Below are 25780 nucleotides of genomic sequence, written 5' to 3'. Positions count from 1 at the left end.
GATTGCTCTTTGAACTTAATGAGACATTCTACTAGTCTTAGGCATTATGAGATTGAGATGGTTTGACTGTAGTGTAAGAAAGAATGAGAGAATATCATTTTTGTTTTGGAGATAACAAAACCAGTTAACACGTTCGCTGCTGAAAACCTTTAAACAGGCGCTCGCCAATGGCGGTGAGGCCCCAACGTGCTAACTGAATCAGCGATCGCTATTGGTATTGAAATATCTCAGTAAGACGAATCACAAAAGAGCAGTGGTGATGGTTCTGCGTTACCCCGAAAGTGGACGTAGTTCACTGAAACACCCAAAGGTAGCAGCACTGCCTGGATCAATAACCAATAATCAATAATAGAGTCTTTGTAATATGGCTCGAATAGAGAAAATCTCCAAAAACGGGACAAAAGCATTGCCAGACGGGATTTTACGGGCAATTTTAGTACCAACCTACACCAGAATAAAGCTCGCATTCTGTGGTAACGATTACAACATTCCCAAGCAATGTTTTGGAGATGTACAATTGTACATGTGGGGCTAAAGTAAATGTGATAGGGTTCAATCACAAGAGAATATGAAAGAAATAATGAGAATCCACCAATTTACTAGATAAAATTTATTTAGGTACAACTGTGATTTTGTCAAAATACTATCTTACATCTCACTTTTATTTTCAATATATTAAATATGTTACAAACATGATAGCATACATAACATAATAACTGTAGGTTACTGAAAAAATCATAACAGAGTAACGAATTGTACGAGAAATCGTAATAAGGTAACGGATATTACTTTAAGTAATCGAAAGAAAAACTAATATATAATAAAAAGATTATGTGATATACCAAGGTTCCTATAGATATAGGGGCCGTCCTGCTCCCCCACCACTTCAGGCGCTACGTCACAACTGAAGGCGGTCGCTTCCCCGCTATGCGGTGTGGTCAGTCGGCATAACGCGGTGGTATACTAACAAAATCGTCCACAACCATTCAAACGTTTATGATAAAATTGTAAATATCGAACAATAAAGAAGTGGTGGTAGGTTTATTTCTTTGCAATAAATCTTTATAAGCCCCTGTGTGTGTAGCGGCAGCGGGACTGCCTACAGTTGTGACGTCACACAATTAGCAGGACGGCCTGCATATCTAGTGCGGCCTTGGATATACTCATGTTACATTACAAAATTGTGTTACACTTTAAATGGTTTTCTCTTACTATCAGGATATCTGAGGATGTACTTTTTCAAAGCAAAAATATTGTTTAATTATATTGAGCCAATACTTTCTAAAAGGTATTTATTTATTAAATATAGGTATTTTGGGGAAATACCTACATAAGAACTTCAAACATGGAAGGAGAAGGATCAATCTGAAAAAGTTATATATTTATATCAGGGATATTATGAAGAAATTGCATTGTCATAAAGTTTAAAAAAACAAATCGGCAACTGTATCAGGTTTTCAAAATGTGTTCTGTGGTTTGATTTTTCGATTAGAAATTTAAGTCCTTGTATTGTAGTCAAAAATCCTCATTATGTCTTAAAATCTAAATTTTTATTCAACCATGTTTCATTGGCTAGTGACTATTTTTTTAGGCCTTTTACTAGGCTTATACCATAAACCAAATCCTACATTACCTGTAGGCTATATTATAGTAGGCTTTGTTTCTGTTTGTTATACTGTATACAGATCGGTCTAACACTGTCTGTATTGATTGTTTCTTAACTAAAGGAAGAACAGAGCTAAATATTTAACTTGTAGGCTAGACAACAATTTTAAACATTAGGATTTACATAGAATGACATGAAATATAACTAAGGGAGATGCCATAACAAACTCTTTCAATGCTTTTGTGATATCCATTATTATATATTTCTGTGAGAAAACCACACCGAGTTCAGATAATAAAACCTTTAGAAAAATATTTTTATTTTATGGCCTAACATTACAGATTTTGGATTTTCTTAATTTAAAAGATGAATTCTTAGTACAAAATTAATTGAAAAATTAAATTTTTACTGTACTCCTCTAACAATTTGATATTTAGTGAGGTGGTTTTTCTGTGTTCTACAGTAACCATGAATACTTGAACAGAACCGGTATGGATCATAAACATAAGCAAATGACGTTCCTGGCCCGAAAATAAACATTATTTAACATTGCTTAAATGGAACTGTCTAAACCATATGTTAATGCTATTAGTATAGGATTCGGGTCAGCAAAGTCATTTGTTTATGTTTATGATACATATTTGTTCTGTTCAAGTATTCGTGATGGTAACCAACTATTCAGATTGTATTTATAGCCACAGTAACACTCAATCAACACTTTCCATACAACCTTAGCAGTTAACACTTTCCTGGAAGCAATGATAAAAAGATCGGAATGTCTAAGGTACAAGTTTAAGTAATATACCTTTGGTTGTTGATGACTATATATAAATATAAATAAAACAAAACTATACATTGGCTAGACTTGGATTGTAAAAAGCGTATGACTAAGGTACTGGCTGATAAATTCAACTTATACATTAATAAAAACAAATGTAGTTTAACGTATCACACTAGTCAATACAACAATTAACCCTGACACTAATTAACAGTATATAATAACTTATAAAAATATAACAAATTATTTCTACATAACATTACCAGTGTAAAATGAAGAGAATTTAACTCTTCACTGTGAGTCTTGGGTTTGTATGTCTTCATTAAAAATGTGTTAAAGCTGCAACCCCTGAAATATCAAACAAATTACACAGACATCAGCAGTTGTTTGAAAACAAAAAAACTGATGGCCAAAAGGCCCATTGACTGCCAATTAGTATCGAAATATTATTTTATCATATTTGAATCCTGGATTCTTTAGTAATTTGATGATTTGATCACAGTATGTCTACAGGAAAATTTAAAATTATTTTAAAGTAAGTTTTTGGCGTGTCGCTCAGTAAGGAAAAGTAAAAGTAACAAAATGGTTCTTTTGAGGTACAACTCGCAAAGGATTCACCCAACTACTACAGGTCTCTTCTACCAAGCTCTGCCAGACAGGTGACAGAGATGAAATTCATAAAATCAATCTACCTTCATTGCCGTCTCCTGGCCACTGACCACACCTAACTACCACACTAACAACACTCGTTAACTAAAAGCCCAAGCACTCAGACTGCTTGGCCACTTGTAGCCGGGGGGGGATTAATCAAAGGATGAACTGGGGGCGATGGGTACATTGTTGGAATTCGGATAATCAGGAGGGAATAAACAGGGTAATGCTAATAGGTTAGGAATATCTGTGTCTGGACCAAACTTAGTATTAGCGTGCTGAATCTGCTACCAATAAAATTAGGAAGATTGCTGGGGACCAGAGGGACGGAGACCTTTTACCCAGATCAGAACACTTGCCTAGCCAGCTTTGATTTACACTAATTTAACTAAATATTTAACTGTAGACCTATCCTTCCAACTATGAACTGAACATGGATAATTACTTACTAATATTGATGAGTGAATAAATGCTATATAATTGAATACTGAATGTGAAATATGTATGAATTTGATTGATAATTGCTAAGCTACATTCTGGGAACATGTGGTTTAATATTTCATGTTTAAGAACGTTGCAGCCAACCGACTAAGTTGTGATTTCCTACATTTCAATAGTCGGGTGAGCCAGAAGGGCTACCCGCTTGTTTCCTGACTTAGCCAACCATAATTGGAACTTATATATCTACTAGGGATGGACGGGTCCCGAAATTTCGGGAATTTTTCGGGAAAAAAATATTCCCGATTATCGGGACGGGATTACATTTGACTCGGGAATTTTTCGGGACGGGATTTGGTCCGATCGTCGGCGATTTTTCCGCTTCGCGAGTGCCGATAACGCCGTTATTGCGAGCGATAGGTCCGCGAACGCAGGAGACGAAGTCATTTCGACGATTACGCCGTGACCGCGGAATCCTACCGACGACCGCGCCGTGACCGCGAGTCCTACCGACGACCGCGCCGTGACCGCGGAGTCCTACCGACGACCGCGCCGTGACCGCGAGTCATACCGACGATCGCGCCGTGACCGCGGAGTCCTACCGACGATCGCGCCGTGACCGCGGAGTCCTACCGACGATCGCGCCGTGACCGCGGAGTCCTACCGACGATCGCGCCGTGACCGCGAGTCATACCGACGATCGCGCCGTGACCACGGAGTCCTACCGACGATCGCGCCGTGACCGCGGAGTCCTACCGACGATCGCGCCGTGACCGCGAGTCATACCGACGATCGCGTCGTGACCGCGAGTCATGACGACGATCGCGCCGTGACCGTGGAGTCATACCGACGATAACCCCGTGACAGCGAGTCATGCTGACGATCGCGCCGTGACCGCGAGTCATGACGACGATCGCGCCGTGACCGTGGAGTCATACTGACGATAACCCCGTGACCGTGGAGTCATACCGACGATCGCGCCGTGACCGTGGAGTCATACCGACGATCGCGCCGTGACCGCGAGTCATACCGACGATCGCGTCGTGACCGCGAGTCATGACGATGATCGCGCCGTGACCGTGGAGTCATACCGACGATCGCGCCGTGACCGTGGAGTCATACCGACGATCGCGCCGTGACCGCAAGTCATACCGACGATCGTGCCGTGACCGCGAGTCATGACGACGATCGCGCCGTGACCGTGGAGTCATACTGACGATAACCCCGTGACCGCGAAGTCATACCGACGATCGCGCCGTGACCGCGAGTCATGACGACGATCGCGCCATGACCGTGAGTCATACAGACAATCACCTTGTGACCCGCGAGTCACAAGTTTCTATAGGTACCTGTAAATTGTTACCCATTTTTTGGTTTTTATAGATCAGTGCCACAAATGGTAAAAATTGATTTCGTATGTCTTTTTTGGTAACTGCAATACAGTACTTTCTTTTTATACACAGAAAAAAATCCCGTCCCGTCCCGTCCCGAAAATCGGGAAGGAAATAAAAATCCCGTCCCGTCCCGTCCCGAACTAAAAATTCAATCCCGTCCATCCCTAATATCTACATAATTATAACTAAATATAAACTTATCAGTTTGCGGTTGCCGGAGTTAGCAATTTCACAGTTTTCTCTTCCAAGGCTCGTAGATCAAGAACAAGAAGGAGGAGAAGAGTAGGAAGGTGGGGATAGAGCGTTGATGCAGTCGCGACAGGCTACGAGCTGGCCATGTAGCCCGGCTTTGCGAAATGTGCATACTATATATCAAATATAGCGTGCCGCTATGCGTCACACACTGACCACGCCTAACTACCACACTAACAAGAATCGTTAACTAAAAGCCCAAGCACTCAGACTGCTTGGCCACTGACCACATCTAACTACCACACTAACAACACTCGTTAACTAATAGCCAAAGCACTCAGACTGCTAGGCCACTGACCTCACCTAACTACCTTACTATTAACACTCGTTAACTAAAAGCCCAAGCACTCAGACTGCTTGGCCACTGACCACACCTCACATTAACAACACTTGTTAACTAAAAGCCCAGTCACTCAGACTACTTGGCCACTGACCACGCCTAACTACCTTACTAACAACACTCGTTAACTAACAGTCCAAAGCGGACGAGCAAAGTTTTAATTTAACTCCAAGGTTACTTCTAAATTGAATTTTGATTGTGTTACTCTTTTAACATTTATATCTGCATTTGGAGGTAAAAGGGTAAAAACTTCTTTGAGGCTACAAATAAAATTGCATATTTCTTACTCTTTGTACATACTACAGTAAAACCTGGTTAACCGAAATGAAGAAGGCTTTTCAGATATCAAATTTGTTTATTCAATTTTAAAATTTCAAGGCTATGTTCATTCAAAGTCAGATATCTTTGAACAAACATAGATACGACTGTAGTTTTTTTAACATTGACTGCATTGACACCGCTACTATATTGATCATACAAAATAGTAGGCTATGTACACTTAAGTTAACTGGTGACAGGTTGTTACCTGAAGGCAGCTCTCAGGAATATCAGTTTTTTAGAAAGGTAAGGGTTTTACAAGGCAGCTTCATAACGCCCCAAAAATATGAGACCAGCAAATTTTAATTAATTTCTGCAACGTGAGAGATTGCTTGATGTTGCTGTGATTGCAGGAGATGATCACAATATTGCTACAATTCTGGTGTTAACCGTTTGAAAATCAATTAAATTGTTTTTATGCCAGTTAAAATTCCCAGTTCATTATCCGTTTTAAGGAATTATAACTTTAAAGTAATAACAGGTTTTAAGATACTACAACTTAATTTAACCAACATAAATATGATTGAATTTATAATAAACTAGCTGTACCCGCGGGCTTTGCGCCGTTTAACTTCATAAGTGAGCTCGTATGGCTCAATCACGTCCTGGTTGAAGTTCGTTCGCTACGCTCACTCACTTTTAGGTTAGAGCTCATTCGCTGTGCTCACTTGCCTTCAGGTTAGCTCGCTCGCTACGCTAACTCGCCTCCAGGTTGAAGTTCGTTCGCTACGCTCACTCACCTTTTGGTTGCAAATTAGCTGTTGTCATAAATGTAAAAGAAATAATAGTGCTGCACCCTGTTGGTAATCCTTGTAACTTTAATGCTATTGAACATCATGGAACAGAACCAACTTGTTTAATTGAAACAGCTGTTAAGATTCATTAATTCCATTTAAATAAAAGTACTCATAAGGTTAACATGGGAAACTCCAGAGCCACTGGGGCGGAGCCCAGAGGTCGGAGGGTAAAATCCTTTCTTAGTGAGCGTCTACTACCCAAAAGGAAGATGCCTGCCAAGTTTCAGGTTCCTAGGTCTTATGGTTTCTGAGGTTTCGTGATGAGTGAGTGAATGAGTCAGTGGTATTTGAGCTTTATATATATAGATTGTATACTTACTTTTTCAGCTGTTATTTTGACTCTGTTGCAATTTTTTGACTATAGACTTGCAATCACATCAGCAAAAGGGCTCCGTGGAGTTGATGCTGCTTCTTTAAAGGTTCTATAGAATGTTTCCTTTTGCTTATCATCAGTCAGCTGGAAAATACAATCATATGTCAACAAACACCAAAACGATTTAAATAAAGTCTAATAACACAAAAGTACTAACATTAAAAAAATGTTTGTTTGCTATCAACACCACAAGGAAATTATTTACAAGATGTTTCTTTAAATAATTTACATATATGACTAAACAAACAATACATTGAAATTTGCAATCAAATTGTTTCAAGCGCCACAAACCTGTCTGTAGAAGTCTGAGGCAGCAATACAAAGCAGCTTCCTGTCTTCATAAGTGAACTTACCCATCCGTGACTGAACATGAGGGAATCTAGTGGCCAGTTAAAGAAGTATAGTGAAACATTATAAGTGAAAATCTCAGGTCATGCTTAACCCTAGCAGTGGCCAATGTTAGAAGTGGGGAATGGCCAACCCATTTGGGCGATTTTGCAGACCTTTTTTTGAAAATTTGTAAAAATTCAACCGTACAAGTAAACCTAGCCAACCTCATATTCATTTTGTTCGGAAAGAACAGGAGAATCTAGAAATAGTAATATAATAATGATTTAGATTGTGTATTTCTTCGGTAAAGTGAAAAAATAAAAGAATTTGATTTTTTTTTTTATTTCAAAAGCGGCCTTGGTATTTTTTGTCTGCGGATTTGTTATGGGAAATTCATTATATACATTTTGTAGACAATCTAATTCCCTACATAGAAAAAATATAACATGTTAGGAAAATATTTTTTTTTTATAAGTTTTTGGGGCGAAATATAATAACAAACGGAGAACCGAAAAAATTGAAAACCGTACAGTGTTAGTTTGTGTTGTAAAAAGTGATATAATATATGTGTATACTAATAATGATATATACATGTGTGTAAAGCTAATGAAGTAAGGAATCAAAAAAGTCATAAAGTTTATGGTAAAAATATTTTTTATTTATAAATAAAATAATGTTTTTGTATTTTAGCGATTTTGTGAGAAAAAAAATCATAGTATTTAGTATAAAACTTTTGTACCAAATGTTTTTACTTCAAACCAACATAAACATCTTGTAGTGTATTCAATTACGTACATAAAAATGTATAACATGTTGGGTAAAAATTTTTGTTTTTACGTGCTAGGGGCATAATAATATAAATAAACGGAAAACCTCAAAATACAACCAAAAGAAAAATACAACCTTTTATAAACACAATTTGACACCATTCAGTAAATATTCATGCATAATAAAATACATGAAGATTACTGTTATATACACATACACATTTCTCAAAAAATACGAAATAAAAACAAATTTAGTAATCAATCGCAGATAAAACGAGAGCGAAAACTCACCGGCAACAACACGCAATGGCGAATACAAGGCACTTTGTGTGTGAGATCTTGACAGTAGTGACACACTTTCGTCGTCCTAGTGAGAGAAACCAAAAATAACCCTGAGCGCAGGGCTGCCACTATAACAAGCTACATTTCTTCCTCTTCAAAATGACATATTATATGACTAGTAATAATAACTTACACTGTATGTAATTTGCATTTTCCATACAGTCACCTGACAACGGTTGGCCATTTGTTATAAATTTCGAAAACAGCTGTTTTCATAAAATCGTACCGGTTGTCCAATCAATATTTAGTTCTAAAATATCACTACCACAATGAAGATAAAATCAATGGCTATCCAGTGGTACCACCCGCAACATCCCAAGGCGATTATTACCCGAGCAGGGTAATGCCAAACAAGACGTGTTTTGCCAGTTCCCAAGGGTCAGCTGCTAAAGTCGTGCCGCTCCAAAAATTAATTTGATTTCTAATCGTCGTGGAATTGTTATATACCTGCTACAGGGTTCGTTTATGTAATAAAACGAAAGTTCAGAATGTGATCCTTCGAATGGTATATATATTATTCTCATAAGTGTTTTTTTACCGTTAAAATAATTTCGGCCCATACCGTCACCAGACGACGGCTGGCCATTCTAAGCATCAACGTCAAACCGTCACCAGACGATGGTTGGCCACTGCTAGGGTTAAGTGAAGTATTCTGTAAACAATTTCCTCATTAAATACTATTAAGGAAGAACGCTTGACAATATTTTGTGGGTATGTGCTGAACCGATTTTAATGAAATTTGCCATACAAGTGCTTGAACACAATATCTCAGCCCAGGTTGTCAATGGTTAAGTTTGATAAGGTCATTTTATAATGGCGGCCTTTAATAAATAAAATAACTAAAACTTTTCAGTGTTTTGTTTTCTCAACTTTCTCCAGAGATCTGCAGCAACCTTTTCATTTTCCTTGCAATCACAGGTTGTGATGCCATCTCTGCATTTCATGGAATAGGTAAAATACCCCCGCCACAGCAAACCTGCAGATTAAGTGAGTTTCCGTTTGCCTGATTTGATTTTAAATTCAATTTATTTCAATAACATGTGGTTTCATTAGTACCTAGGTTTGCTGCTACCCCGAGGGTAAAAAAGTGTGTTTTTTTATTAAAATATTAATAGCTTGAGTTAAAATAAATAATGCGGCCCTTGGTCAAATTACCTGGTCCCCACTCCGTAAGTCGCAACAAAATCTTGCACATCTCCAGCGATCACAGGGACATAATCGTCGTCACCTGCCATCGTGGTAAAATTGTGAATATCTCTCCCGTGAACTTCTCCCACTATCACAGGGTCATCATCATTGTCACTTTGTAGTCCTTACAAAGCACAATGCACAAGATTTGTCAATATCTAAGCTATTCACTGATCCAGCCTTTCATATTCATGCCAAATGTAATCAAAACTGGAAGTTGAATAAAACGAATAAGTCGTCCTTACTTTTGTGAAACGGTTGTTTGAAATGACAGGTTCTCAAACATCAAATTTGGGCCCAAACAAATGCCATTTAGAAAAAAAGTTATAATAATAATTACTAGGGAACCTGGGGCACGTAATTGGATTGGTATTAATCGTTTTTATTTGGCGTTTTCTGGTTACTTGGTTTTGTTGTTAAAGGTGGAGATGGTAAAAAGGCCTAATTGAGTTTGCAGTTTACCTTACAAAAAAAGGTTAAAGAGATTTTAGAAATCTAAAATAACATAAAACTGGCTCGTAGAAAGGATACATAGCTCTCAGCCAAGGATTAGTGGAGGCACTGATGAAGAAGCAGGCAAGGCACCAAGTGGATGTGGCTACAGGCAGAGTCTGAGTAAAGATATGAAGAGACATTACCAACCACGCCTGTAGCAATGGTAGTTGGTCCTCTCTGCATGCCTGTGATAACACCTGGCCAATACACAAAACATAATGTATCAGTAGAGACATGACCAACCACGCCTGTAGCAATGGTAGTTGGTCCTCTCTGCATGCCTGTGATAACACCTGGCCAATACACAAAACATAATGTATCAGTAGAGACATGACCAACCACGCCTGTAGCAATGGTAGTTGGTCCTCTCTGCATGCCTGTGATATCACCTGGCCAACACAGAAAACATAATGTATCAGTAGAGACATGACCAACCACGCCTGTAGCAATGGTAGTTGGTCCTCTCTGCATGCCTGTGATAACACCTGGCCAATACACAAAACATAATGTATCAGTAGAGACATGACCAACCACGCCTGTAGCAATGGTAGTTGGTCCTCTCTGCATGCCTGTGATATCACCTGGCCAACACAGAAAACATAATGTATCAGTAGAGACATGACCAACCACGCCTGTAGCAATGGTAGTTGGTCCTCTCTGCATGCCTGTGATAACACCTGGCCAATACGCAAAACATAATGTATCTACACAAAACATAATGTATCAGTAGAGACATGACCAACCACGCCTGTAGCAATGGTAGTTGGTCCTCTCTGCATGCCTGTGATAACACCTGGACAACACAGAAAACATAATATATCAGTAGAGACATGACCAACCACGCCTGTAGCAATGGTAGTTGGTCCTCTCTGCATGCCTGTGATAACACCTGGCCAACACAGAAAAAATAATGTATCAGTAGAGACATGGACAACCACGCCTGTAGCAATGGTAGTTGGTCCTCTCTGCATGCCTGTGATAACACCTGGCCAACACAGAAAACTTAATGTATCAGTAGAGACATGACCAACCACGCCTGTAGCAATGGTAGTTGGTCCTCTCTGCATGCCTGTGATAACACCTGGCCAATACGCAAAACATAATGTATCTACACAAAACATAATGTATCAGTAGAGACATGACCAACCACGCCTGTAGCAATGGTAGTTGGTCCTCTCTGCATGCCTGTGATAACACCTGGCCAACACACAAAACATAATGTATCAGTAGAGACATGACCAACCACGCCTGTAGCAATGGTAGTTGGTCCTCTCTGCATGCCTGTGATAACACCTGGCCAACACACAAAACATAATGTATCAGTAGAGACATGACCAACCACGCCTGTAGCAATGATAGTTGGTCCTCTCTGCATACCTGTGAGAGCGCAGTTCAATGGCTTGTTAATTAACATATGTAACAACTTTTGTGTTTTAAACTTCTTTTTTTGTATTTTGCAAAACCATAATAGCAAACAATCATCTCATAAGGCCCATATTAATTTTTTTTTTTAAGTTAATAATACCGTACCACAGAGCCATTAAGTCTGATTTGTTATATTTCAGATTAATACCTTCCCATGGTTGGTTACTATGTCTGCTAAATTTTGTGTAGATTGCTTCAGCCGTTCATGAGGGGAATTCGCAAATCAAAAGCAGGAGTGTAGTATAAGAGCTTCCCTCGCTTTGCTCAATCAGACTATAACTTTTTATTTTTATTCACTTTGCAATTGTAATGTTTGAAAAAAAGGTGTTACGGGGATTAAATGAAACAAGAACACCTTAATTAATATGTTGTAATGCCACGGCCGATAGTGCAGGATTGGAAATTTTACCAAGGGACCTGTTAACACCTGTGATTTTTTCATTAGATCGATTATTTTTATGCAGTCTATTCCTGGATTTTTTCATTGAATTTGTGACTATATTACAGCCATGGACTACTTCATTTATACCTTGAGTATAATGTTGAACAAAACTATTACATATTTCCTGAGGTGTATTTTCTTTACCTAAATATTTCATCACTGTAAAATCAATACTTTCTTTTATGCTTTTACCTATAATATAATTTACTTGGGCCCATGTAGATATTGATTCTCTCTTATTCCTCCTATTTAAATTATCAAGTTATGAAAAAATTTCTTTTTGCTTTCTAATAATGATTTTTTGCTATGATGCAAAAGTGTACAAGAATTTACCTACCCTCTTAGGAGAATAGATATTATAAAAATTATCAATACATTTGTTACTGAAATACTAACCTGAAAAACAACAGCAGATAGGTGTCTGTGGTTGGGTTGCTGAGGTGAAAGAAATTCTCCTATGACTTTGGTCAACATTTCTGAAGCAGGGAAGAAGTCAGCAAGTAGGTACGGAAGAACTGCACACACACATTCTACCTCTGAAGGACTTCCCTTTTTAACTCTGAAAATTGTTTCCCACATAATTTGACTACATTAAAACAAAATAATTGATTGAAAAAAGATTAGTGATATTGTCAATTAAATTATATACAAGGAAAATGAATACATATGTTTTGTTTTTGGATGACGCTGTTGTAAAGTACTTTACAGTAGAGGAGAGTTAGGATACATCAGTAGATTTAATAGAAGATTAAATAACCTATGTAATTCATTTAATTGAAAGAGGATACAACTATACATTTTTAGATTTTACATGCATTTTTTAAACTTATTAAGGTTTATTTCCATGCAAGAAGTCAACTTACTCCTGTGCTTGAAAGATACGTAGGTTTACTGTTGGCCTACCTATCAAACAAAGCAGAGGTTTTCTCCATGGTCGCCACAAGCTGCTCAGGATCTACAAAATCCTCTTGTCCCCTCATTCTGCTGTAATCTCCTGCAACATAATTCAAACACTTCATTTTTTAGTTTCATTTAACTATTTCTAGTTTATAAAATACAGGTAGTTTTTCTAATTTCATTTTGACTGCCTACTCAAATAAAGCGTCATCAAATTTAAATTAATTAATTTATCTAATGGCATTTAGTGTAAACCTTTTTAACCCTTTGCACTCCGGCAAAAATTTTTTGGTCCTAGCCAAAAATGCCGGTACTTTGCCGGATAGGCCTAGCCAAAAACTCCAGACATTTTTACTAATTTTTGTAAGCGTTTGGTAAAATTTATGTATCTTCCTTGTCTGATCAGATAGAGACATACTTTTTGTTTCCTTTTATTCCCTATGAAATTCTACATAAAAATAAGTGAAAATAACCCATATCAAATATAATTTTTTTTAATTATTTTTTATTATAATACGTTTGATTTCTTATTTTTAGAAAAATATTATGTTTGAACGTGTATATCTAAAAAAAAAACCATTGAGACCATATATAATGTTAGTATTCTCAAATTCTCTACTTAGTTCTGAACAAAACACCACAAGTTCCATGCACCTACCTTGAAAAATGAAGAAGTTGTAGGCAAATTTGAAAATTTTTGTCCGAACTCCAAAATACTTGCATCTTGATAAATGAGGGTTACCCCAAGACTGTATCACAAATCATTACATTTTTCAAACTATTTCTTCCAAAAATCAAATTATGGTATTGTAAAAGTAATATTGTAGAAAAAACTCAAAATAAGTTTTTGTGTAGGGCCTTTAGCTTAGCACTAATGATTGTTGAAAACGCAAAATAAAAATGTCGAGAATATTCAAAAAGTAAATCTATTCAACCACATTAATTTTTACAATACTCAATAAAACATGCCATGCAAAAGTCATAAAAAAGTCCATGCAGTCAATCATTGAAACACAAGACAAAAAAACTATTTACAAATTATGCAAACACAAGACAAAAAAACTATTTACAAACAGGAATTGTTATTATTTGGTGCATTTGTGTTCGCCGAAGCAAACGCCATGTAGTCCTTTACCACAACGAACACATATTGTACGGCTTTTTTTCCTCTTGCCTCCCATTCTTGTGCTAAGAGGACTGCACACACAGCAGTTCCTCTCCTGTCTTCCAGGTAAAGATGTGATGCCAAATTGAGTTTTGTTATTTGGTCCATCGCCGACCATCTTCTTTTTGGGCTCTACTAGGATTCTTTTCTTCGTACCACTGTGAAGACAGCGCCTCAATAATAGAAATGGTAAAGTGGTATCTTGAAATTACTTTTCCGCTGGTATTTTCTGAGTAAATTATATAGGCATTTAGGAGGATTCTTGCAAATATGTTAAAGGTGACTTTTTTCCAATATTTTAGGGTGCGTCTCTCATCCAAGTAACAATACATCATTTGATCATTGCCGTCAACACCACCCATGAAACGGTTGTATGCATCAATCATTTCAGGAATTTCTTTTACTAAATTTTCATTTGTTCTTTTTTTTATTTTTTCAATAGACTTAGCAGTATGTCTAGATGATAATAAAATAACTGGGTTTTTCTGACTTTTTTTCTCTCTGAAGCCTAAAAATAAAAGATGGTCATTTCTCATGTAGGTCTTTTGGCCAATGTCGAATTTTTCTTTTAGTTTAGATGGAATGCCTATTCTATTCCTTCGTACGGTGACGGTGATGAATGTAAGTTTCTCATACAAACTTGTAGCTAAAGGGATACTAGTAAAAAAGTTATCCATGAAAACATGGTAACCCTTGTACAGATACTGGCCTATCTCAAGCAGTTTGTGGACAACTTTGTAGGCTAGGCCTGTGGTTTTCTGTCCAGTACTTTTTGTTCCCTTGTAACAATAAAACGTAAGGCAATACCTCGAAATGGAATCACACAGCATCCATAACTTTACACCCCATTTGTGATGGTGTTTGTTTGGGAGGTATTGCAATAACTGAGATCTTGATTTAGTTCCGATCAAACTTTCATCACTTTTTATTCAGTTGAGGAGTTTTTGCAGAATGTAGATTTTTCAACGCTTAAATGTGAGGCCAAGCAGTCTTGATGATTCTTTGTTCGTGTTATGGTCTTTTCCCTGTTAATTTCAGAGTTTTTATTATTACTGATGCTTTATCCTTTTAAGGTTCTTTTAACTTTATTTTAACATTTTCTGTAGAATATTTAATATTTTATATAACATATGTAACAAAACATGTTGACCTTGTCTATTGTAATGTTTATATTACCAAACGACAATAAAGATATATTATTATTATTATTATTATTCATCAACCGACAACTCACGGTGTGGTGTGTAGTACAGCCTAAACAGTCTGTTGACGGCTTCTAGCAGGGGCGAAAATTTTGCACACGGGTCATATCCAGGCTCCCCAATTTTAGGCAAATTTGAATTGTCTACCATATGAAAAAATGAAAAAATTGAATAATACTTTCAAAACGAGATCGACTAAACATCTTTCCGTGCCAGGGAGTATATTGGGAGTCAGATGTTGCCCAGTAGCTCTGAATTGTCGGTTTCCTATTTAGGCCCATATTTAAAATTACTGCAATAAATGCCTTCATTTCAGCTAGTGTTACCGGTCTCCATTTATGGGCTCTAGAATTAGGGGTCAAATTATGTAGATGTGATTCGATGTACTGATTAGCATACCTGTTAGTTTCTCTTACAAATTTTGTTAGGATTTTAACCGTGAAAAATAAATAAAAATAACCAATCGGTTCAGAATCACGAGGAGGACAGTGCTTTGGACCAGGTTGTTCGAAAAATAAAATGTCATGGTCAATCCAGGGTCATCACTTTCATGGACAGGTTTCCATTCTTCTTCACTAGGGTCCATATCTGGTGGAATATCAGGGTCAGGGTTAGGGGTTACACAACGTTCGGAATTTCTTATTACATCTTCAATAGTAGCATGTACTGTATTCAAGTTCAAAAGGGGTGCATTTACATTTACTTCGTTGTTCAAAAGGGGTGCATTTACATTTACTTCATTGTTCAAAAGGGGCTCATTTAGGCCAACATTTTCTTCAAGGACATTTTGGATTAAATCTACATTATTGGTATCATGCAATTGGGTATCATGCAATTGATTAGTTGAGGGATTAGGCCTACCATTTGAAGCTAGGTTAGGACTAGGCCTACCTGAATTCAAAATTACAAACTCAACAGGCCTACTTTCAGCTATGTCACTAGGCCTACCAAGAGGCATATTTCTTTTTTTTTCTATTCGCCAACTTTACATTAAAAATATATTAATTCATATTTTCAAAAATTACAATAACATTTTCCATGAAATTGCACATTCACACAACACAAGGTATTCTTCAAGAGTTGGTATCACTACATTACAAAAACATTATTCCTTTTCTACAACTAACTCCTTTTACATTTCTCATATTCTGTTTCGTAACATCGGCTCTTATTTCAATAACTTAGGCATCTTTGATTCACCTTCTCTCAACTTGTTTAAAATCAGGGTTAAAGAATTCCTTCTAAATCTAGGAACGGACGAGGCCGAACTTATCATCTCAGCTGATTACCGGCGTGTTTGACCTGACCCTTGTGCTGTGCTGTCCCTCCCCCACCAACCCCCCAGCCGACAGCCGTGCGCACAGCTCCTGGCCGTCACAACTGTATGGACACAACACAGCTGAATTTGCTCCCACTGTAATTATCTATCACCCATTTCATGTCAATTACATATCATTCATCCTCAAGAAAAATTCAAAAAATCTTTTTTTTTCCGTTTTTTATTCAATCTCCGTTTGAATTTTCAATCAAACAAGTTTAGGTCATTAAAGATTATATGCAACCCAGCAGACGCACAGGCAGAGTTTGTCTATGTCTGCTGATTCCACAAGACCATTCAATTATAACTAGCTACAAAATTATAAGTTTATTATGTTCGTTTTGCTAGTTTTAGTATAATTCAACATTAAGTTCACAACTTTGTTATTTCTTGTTTTGTTTTTGATTGTTTCATGTTGTAAACTTAATATTATAGTAAAAAGGTAATATTGTACTTTGTAGCAAATTTGACGGAATAAATCATTCATTCATTCATTCATTCATTCATTCATTCATTCATTCTATCACGAGATTTTGTAGGTTGAGCATCTTCATCTGAACTTTCTTCCTCTGATAAAACATAGTCAGGGTCTTCATCAGTATCATCATCAAAACCTGACAAAACATCACTTTTGTTTTCACTATCAGAAGTTTCAGAATCTGATATGTTTTCCACAAAACTGTCACTCAAGTCATCATAAACACCAACACCAGATTCCACTACGTTTCTGAATAGTGTATTTTCGCTAACTGGTGATTGTCGTCTGCGTCTGTTACTGTTATAAATATCTTCATCAGGACTGTCTGAATCTTCCATTGTAAACTAAATAAATAAAAGGTTAAAATTTTACTCTAAAAAAACTGTAAACAGAAACATTAGCAGTAAACATAAACAATAACAATGCAAACAGCAAACAAACACCGACCTCCCAGTTACTGCAGACAGCTGGATTGCGTCAGCCGGCCAGCGCCATAGACCACAAAAACAAAAGATGACAAGCACAAAATTACAGCTACGAAAGGAGAAAAAAAGCATAGAGTAATATTTCACAACTCTTTCTAACAAATATGTCATAATATTAGCGCGTTTGGACTATTTATATAGCCAGTACGATCGATTTTACTGATGACCGATATTTCGGACGTCGGATTTTTCGGGAGATTTTGCTGACGTGCGATATTTCGGACCACGGAGTTTTTGGCCGAAATTACAACGTCCGATAATTCGGACGTCGGAGTGCAAAGTGTTAAATAGAGTTTACCAGTTAAGTTTTGCATAACTACTTTTGGACGTTACAATACAATACAGTACAAGACAAAGCAAATACTATCCTCATTGTAAAAAGATGAGAAAAAGGAGGAGACATACCACCATACATGCAGATGAGAAGTAGCCTCAAAGCAAGCAGAGACACTGCAGGATCTGATTGGTTGAGTCTGTCCATAGCTAGCCTCGTAACAGGCTCCAATAGCCCTGGCACTTGGGCCAACACCAATCTACTTACTCCCTGTAAAACATAATTATCTACTATTGGACTGTAAAATCAACCCTTCAGCTGGTTACCTAGGGTTTTCAAATTTTAAAGTGATGAGAATAAGGCAAAAAAGTAACTGAAGAACATGTTCATGTTATTAAACAATTTTGTTAAACATTTGGATCTAAAATATTATGTAGATTGTTTATGAATTTTTAAATCTTCTGCAATTCCCAGGTTCAAGTTTTAATTTTTATTTTTTCTTAAAGACTTCACTTCAGACGTCAGTGACAGACTGATGTGAAATTCCATCTAGTTCTAGAGCACAGATATTGTAAATCTGTTGTGTTTTTTACTATTTTTGTATTTTAACCATTATGATAAAATTCTTTTTCGCTACACTATTGTGTAGTGAAAACCTGTTTCTGTTACTGGTTTATCACCTGCAAAAAATCATCATTACATTTTTTACTACGGCAAAAAATGGTTACTATGCGAAAGTAATGTTTACTATTTCTTTTTTACTTTGCCGACGTAAACAAACAAAGATTTGTTATTGTTTTGTCAACTGTTTTAATTTTCAACTACCAAAACTGTACAACCAAAGTAAATATTAACTTTAAATTGAAGCTATAGGCCTAACCTTAAAATAATATGAGTTTTTTAATTTTCAAGAAAATCATTAGTCTTTTTAGTGTAGCGAAAAGTAACGTTCAACACACGAGTGAAAGTGGGTCTATACATATTCTCAACCTTTTAAAGTTCTCGATAAATCTCGCACTTAACATGGTCTCAAATATGTGATGACTCACTTTCTACTCTTGTTATGAAATATACTATTGACAGTGGATTTTCTGGTTGCTATATTGATATGTTGCTGGTTGTTTAGGTTTACAAATTCACTTCTGAAGTTGTTCTTAAAATAAATTAATATTAGTATGTTTTTATTACCCTACTTAAAGCATGTACTTTTCAAATTCATAGTAATGCAGCCAGTGTGTTTGTAGTTTGCATTGTGTAGCAGTCAACGGCCTTAACACCAAACCCTGTGCCATCCCTCTTTGTTAGGTCACTTCACATTCTCTTCTTTTGTCCAAGATGCATTTCAATGTTTTTCTTTTATTAGGCGGTTTCAGTTATCATTATTTCAGTTGAGCCAGGTCTACTGTATGAACTGTCTATGAAAAGACTATATTGCACTAATAGGGAGTGGTTGCTTAACTATGCACCTGAGACTGAGATAGTGATAGTTTAATCTATGTATTTTTAAATTGAAGACAATATTTTTGTCCTAAAATTCCTAGATTTCTTAGTAAAAAATTTGAATTAAAACTGATGGGAATTTAAAACTGGACATACACTGACCTGCATAAGTGCCTGATAAAGAACTATCTGTCTTCCAGAGGATGTGGAGATGACCAGTTGTAGCAGATGTGACTGTACTTCTGAAGGTAAATCATTTGGTGAGTGTTCCATTAAATAAAACACCAGACTATACACCACTAGCTGGCTGTCCTCACTGTGTCTATACAAGTAACACAACAGTCAGATAGAGTATGGAGGAATGGAGGTGACAATTACAAATTACTGTATATACAGATACAGCTGGTGATACACATAATCTGTGTACGCTAAATATAAAAATTAAATTCAAAAGAAACTTTTTATAATTGATTTTCAAATTATTAGGAATGTACTTTTTCTGTTATCTTTAATGTATTCTCTGTAAAAATGAATGGACAACATTAAGTTGGAGAAAAACTGAAATAGTTAGGCAAATATTGCTATGAAAGTACTTACAGAGTGGAAGACTCGGCAGTAAAGTGCTTGTTGATAAACTCTTTCGCCATGGATAGAAGTCTTTGCCTTGTATCTGGCACTTTGCTGGGAGTTTCACTAACGTTTTCCTCAGTCTGTAATTGATTAATGAGTCCTTGTTGTAAAAATTTGATAGAATATTATTTTAGAAAACATTATGTATTTACTCTGTCGCAAAATTTTTAATCTCGTGAGTTCTTATTTTGTCAAATTATTCATAACATAATTTGTATTTCTTTTAAATATCCATGTAAATTTCATAGCAGCACTCTTAAATATATTTCTACGGGTACTTTTTCTTCACATGGACACAAATTGTAGTTGGTTCATTACATTCAATCAATTTCTGTCAAAGAAAAGCTTAGTGAGAAATACCATCAGAAACTTGAACGGTACGCAGTTCACAATATAAAAAAAAAGAAAAGAAACACAACTTAAAGATTTACTTAAATTCTCTATATCATCAATTTGCTATTCATTCTACATTAAGTACATTGAAGTTTATCTATCAAAGAGTGTTTGATAGGTTGAAACTTTTCAAAATAATTATTGAATCTAATGTTGAGTGTTTTCAAAAATGGTTGCTACACTGATTGTAGAGTACCTTTACATGAATGAAGCTCTCCAAGAGGTACATAAGACCATGAACTGCTGCCAGCCTGGTAGATGAGAAGTTAGCCTTGAGTCCAGCCTCTAGCAGCCTCAACACTCTGTCACTGGCCTCTGTCTCCTGCAACATGGTAATAACTAGAGAAGCTCTCCAAGAGGTACATAAGACCATGAACTGCTGCCAGCCTGGTGAGTGAGAAGCTAGCTTTGAGCCCAGCCTCTAGCCGCCTCAACACTCTGTCACTGGCCTCTGTCTCCTGCAACATGGTAATAACTAGAGAAGCTCTCCAAAAGGTACATAAGACCATGAACTGCTGCCAGCCTGGTGAGTGAGAAGCTAGCTTTGAGTCCAGCCTCTAGCCGCCTCAACACTCTGTCACTGGCCTCTGTCTCCTGCAACATGGTAATAACTAGAGAAGCTCCCCAAGAGGTACATAAGACCATGAACTGCTGCCAGCCTGGTAGATGAGAAGTTAGCCTTGAGTCCAGCCTCTAGCAGCCTCAACACTCTGTCACTGGCCTCTGTCTCCTGCAACATGGTAATAACTAGAGAAGCTCTCCAAGAGGTACATAAGACCATGAACTGCTGCCAGCCTGGTGAGTGAGAAGCTAGCTTTGAGCCCAGCCTCTAGCCGCCTCAACACTCTGTCACTGGCCTCTGTCTCCTGCAACATGGTAATAACTAGAGAAGCTCTCCAAGAGGTACATAAGACCATGAACTGCTGCCAGCCTGGTGAGTGAGAAGCTAGCTTTGAGCCCAGCCTCTAGCCGCCTCAACACTCTGTCACTGGCCTCTGTCTCCTGCAACATGGTAATAACTAGAGAAGCTCTCCAAGAGGTACATAAGACCATGAACTGCTGCCAGCCTGGTGAGTGAGAAGCTAGCTTTGAGTCCAGCCTCTAGCCGTCTCAACACTCTGTCACTGCCCTCTGTCTCCTGCAACATGGTAATAACTAGAGAAGCTCTCCAAGAGGTACATAAGACCATGAACTGCTGCCAGCCTGGTAGATGATAAGTTAGCCTTGAGTCCAGCTTCTAGCCGCCTCAACACTCTGTCACTGGCCTCTGTCTCCTGCAACATGGTAATAACTAGAGAAGCTCTCCAAGAGGTACATAAGACCATGAACTGCTGCCAGCCTGGTGAGTGAGAAGCTAGCTTTGAGTCCAGCCTTTAGCCGCCTCAACACTCTGTCACTGCCCTCTGTCTCCTGCAACATGGTAATAACTAGAGAAGCTCTCCAAGAGGTACATAAGACCATGAACTGCTGCCAGCCTGGTAGATGATAAGTTAGCCTTGAGTCCAGCTTCTAGCCGCCTCAACACTCTGTCACTGGCCTCTGTCTCCTGCAACATGGTAATAACTAGAGAAGCTCTCCAAGAGGTACATAAGACCATGAACTGCTGCCAGCCTGGTGAGTGAGAAGCTAGCTTTGAGTCCAGCCTTTAGCCGCCTCAACACTCTGTCACTGGCCTCTGTCTCCTGCAACATGGTAATAACTAGAGAAGCTCTCCAAGAGGTACATAAGACCATGAACTGCTGCCAGCCTGGTGAGTGAGAAGCTAGCTTTGAGTCCAGCCTCTAGCCACCTCAACACTCTGTCACTGGCCTCTGTCTCCTGCAACATGGTAATAACTAGAGAAGCTCTCCAAGAGGTACATAAGACCATGAACTGCTGCCAGCCTGGTGAGTGAGAAGCTAGCTTTGAGTCCAGCCTCTAGCCACCTCAACACTCTGTCACTGGCCTCTGTCTCCTGCAACATGGTAATAACTAGAGAAGCTCTCCAAGAGGTACATAAGACCATGAACTGCTGCCAGCCTGGTGAGTGAGAAGCTAGCTTTGAGTCCAGCCTCTAGCCACCTCAACACTCTGTCACTGGCCTCTGTCTCCTGCAACATGGTAATAACTAGAGAAGCTCTCCAAGAGGTACATAAGACCATGAACTGCTGCCAGCCTGGTGAGTGAGAAGCTAGCTTTGAGTCCAGCCTTTAGCCGCCTCAACACTCTGTCACTGCCCTCTGTCTCCTGCAACATGGTAATAACTAGAGAAGCTCTCCAAGAGGTACATAAGACCATGAACTGCTGCCAGCCTGGTAGATGATAAGTTAGCCTTGAGTCCAGCTTCTAGCCGCCTCAACACTCTGTCACTGGCCTCTGTCTCCTGCAACATGGTAATAACTAGAGAAGCTCTCCAAGAGGTACATAAGACCATGAACTGCTGCCAGCCTGGTGAGTGAGAAGCTAGCTTTGAGTCCAGCCTCTAGCCGCCTCAACACTCTGTCACTGGCCTCTGTCTCCTGCAACATGGTAATAACTACAGAAGCTCTCCAAGAGGTACATAAGACCATGAACTGCTGCCAGCCTAGTGGATGAGAAGTTAGCCTTGAGTCCAGCCTCTAGCAGCCTCAACACTCTGTCACTGGCCTCTGTCTCCTGCAACATGGTAATAACTAGAGAAGCTCTCCAAGAGGTACATAAGACCATGAACTGCTGCCAGCCTGGTGAGTGAGAAGCTAGCTTTGAGTCCAGCCTCTAGCCGCCTCAACACTCTGTCACTGGCCTCTGTCTCCTGCAACATGGTAATAACTAGAGAAGCTCTCCAAGAGGTACATAAGACCATGAACTGCTGCCAGCCTGGTGAGTGAGAAGCTAGCTTTGAGTCCAGCCTCTAGCTGCCTCAACACTCTGTCACTGGCCTCTGTCTCCTGCAACATGGTAATAACTAGAGAAGCTCTCCAAGAGGTACATAAGACCATGAACTGCTGCCAGCCTGGTGAGTGAGAAGCTAGCTTTGAGTCCAGCCTCTAGCCACCTCAACACTCTGTCACTGGCCTCTGTCTCCTGCAACATGGTAATAACTAGAGAAGCTCTCCAAGAGGTACATAAGACCATGGACTGCTGCCAGCCTGGTGGATGAGAAGTTAGCCTTGAGTCCAGCCTCTAGCAGCCTCAACACTCTGTCACTGGCCCATGTCTCCTGCAACATGGTAATAACTAGAGAAGCTCTCCAAGAGGTACATAAGACCATGGACTTCTGCCAGCCTGGTGGATGAGAAGTTAGCCTTGAGTCCAGCCTCTAGCAGTCTCAACACTCTGTCACTGGAGGCCCATGGACTGCTACTAGCCATGTGGGTGACTCGTACCTTTCTAAAAGCCATCATGGGATAGACTGGCCAACATCGAGGTTATGCAATGAGTGCGTATTTAAAAACAAGGAATAGTGTGGTTGAGCTGATTAAAATGCCACTGGCAAAAATCTCCTCTTTAAGCATAATAACTGGTTTGTTGTTTTTGAAATAAACATTGTGTAATTTTGATGTTTCTCGTCCAAACCATGTTGGCTATTGATATGGTATGAACTGCAGAAAACAAAACCAAAAGTTTTCCCCTTACACCTACACAGCAGTAGTACTACGCAAGTCAAATTGCTTAATCTGTTCAGCCCCACCCTGTGTAATAATTATTTTTTAGGTTTCCTAATAGGTATATTAGGGATGGACAGCATTGCACTTTTGGTTTGGGACAGGACATCATCCTCACCAACCATATCAGCAAAATTGCCAACATCTCTGAGATCGCAGCGAATTTGTGAACATCTCAGTGTTCCCAAGCTAACATTTCAAGAGACAGTTGTCTGGACCTGCATCCAAATCTAATCTATTTCCAATCACTCACCAATTGATTTGATGTAAAACACAAACATCTTTAAAATGTGTAACTATTTGTGACTGACAAGGATATTTACCAGAGCAGGCAGGATAGCAGCAGACTTGCAGGCAGCCAGAAGCAGGTACTGATGTAGGATCTCGTCTTCTGGTGTATGTGAGCGAGACAGCTCCAGACTGAGGTCCAGCAGCCAAGCCCAGTGAGATCTCTCAGAGAACAGATCTGACAAGATCACCGTAGACCTCACCACCTCCACCAGCAGGTTCAGTGGAACACTCACCTAACACACATTCACACACTTAACAACCGATACTCCCATCGTGATCCACGCTTTTATATAATTAGAAGAATAATAATATGTAATTAGAAGAAGATGTAAGTAGATAGAAGTCTGTCAGTGCCTGTGGTGTGTGGAATATTACAAGAAAGAAATAGGTATTTAAAACATATGGCAAATCTTGAATTATATTTAAAAAAGCATAATCTACATGTATAATATATTATACCCTAATAAAAGTCTTATTATTATTATGCTTAACAAACAGAAAATACCAATTTAACCACCATTTTTGCTATCTGAAACAACCTTCTACCCCTTTATTTCAGTTAGGAAGGTTCTACTGCATAACCTCACAAGTTCTTAACCCTTAGAGTGCCAGGCGAGAAATAAAAGTAACGCTCAAAAAATGCCGATGATTTTTCCCGAAGGTCGCGCTAAAAATGCCGAGCGCGATCTGGCGATTTTTAGGTTAAAATTTCGTAAAAATCGAATTTTCGATATTTCGACCAACGAAAATCGATGTATCGCATCTAGCAACTTTCGACTCAATGTTAATATATGGGTTAAAAGAATCCGAGTATTTATTCGGTTGTTATGACAGCTGTTCGATCATTACGAAACGTCCGGTCAGCCGGACGTTGGCACTTTTGGCTCGTTCTAAAAACGTCCGGTCGGCCGGACGTTGGCACTTTTGGCTCGTTTTAAAAACGTCCGGTTCCCCGGACGTTGGCACTCAAAGGGTTAATATACTATCAGTCTTATTAGGCACTAATACATTGCTGGAAATGAGGTGAAACAATAAATAAACCGTACGACAAAGTATAAATATGCAGATATTAGCAGTTTCCTGTACTATAAACAGGACAAGGAAGCCAACTTTGTCGGGTGACTGTAGGAAAATAAAATTATTAGGTTAAAACTAGAAAAAATAATGATTGCAAAATACCAATGCCTTACAAGGATTTCAACATCTACTATAAAATAATAGATATATTGAAGAGGATGGGCAATGAATATACCTCGGGCTGTGTCCACTGTGAGTAGAGATCTAAGAGGAACTGGAGACAAGAGTGTAAGTCCAGCCCACTCTCTGAAATCCTCCTCAAATGTTCTTCATAGTCAGAGTTTACTGCAAAAAAAGTATTTTTTGTACATTAGTACTGGACTGAAGACACCTAATGGTCTCATTTTGTAAGCACTAATTTTATTTGTTAGTGTATTTCTCTGATTATATTTTATAACTTTTTTGGGGTTTTAGCTAAGTTACTTTTAAGGCATTTAAGGTACCAGATAATTTTTTTTTAAAGAGGTTGGCGGCCTCTTTTATCCTTGCATTTGCCCGTTCACATAGACTACAGATCTGTGCGTGGAACGTATCCAGCAAAGCAAGGGGTGAGCCGGTACAGTACAAAGGT

General features: G+C 38.5%; 1 protein-coding gene across 1 annotated transcript in view; it reads right to left on the bottom strand.

The window, feature by feature from the left end:
* Nucleotides 1–611: 611 nt before the first annotated feature.
* Nucleotides 612–25780, bottom strand: part of LOC128984105 (huntingtin-like) — a 118138-nt gene continuing 92969 nt past the window's right edge. The window contains exons 49-60 of the mRNA XM_054403390.1: nucleotides 25385–25494; nucleotides 24165–24365; nucleotides 20415–20540; nucleotides 19793–19905; nucleotides 19358–19517; nucleotides 17887–18025; nucleotides 12840–12930; nucleotides 12333–12495; nucleotides 10106–10266; nucleotides 7239–7326; nucleotides 6894–7031; nucleotides 612–2732 (exon numbers count right to left, since the gene is read on the bottom strand). Coding sequence (XP_054259365.1) covers nucleotides 6933–7031; nucleotides 7239–7326; nucleotides 10106–10266; nucleotides 12333–12495; nucleotides 12840–12930; nucleotides 17887–18025; nucleotides 19358–19517; nucleotides 19793–19905; nucleotides 20415–20540; nucleotides 24165–24365; nucleotides 25385–25494 — 1451 coding nt within the window. The 3' untranslated portion in view covers nucleotides 612–2732; nucleotides 6894–6932. The remainder of the gene's footprint in view (nucleotides 2733–6893; nucleotides 7032–7238; nucleotides 7327–10105; nucleotides 10267–12332; nucleotides 12496–12839; nucleotides 12931–17886; nucleotides 18026–19357; nucleotides 19518–19792; nucleotides 19906–20414; nucleotides 20541–24164; nucleotides 24366–25384; nucleotides 25495–25780) is intronic.

The sequence above is a fragment of the Macrosteles quadrilineatus genome, unplaced genomic scaffold (genome assembly GCF_028750875.1).
Source record: "Macrosteles quadrilineatus isolate MER2022 unplaced genomic scaffold, UCM_ALF_1.0 Scaffold_2__2_contigs__length_208266976, whole genome shotgun sequence".
NCBI classification, from domain to species: Eukaryota; Metazoa; Arthropoda; class Insecta; order Hemiptera; family Cicadellidae; genus Macrosteles; species Macrosteles quadrilineatus.
This window is presented reverse-complemented; position numbering and strand designations above follow the sequence as displayed.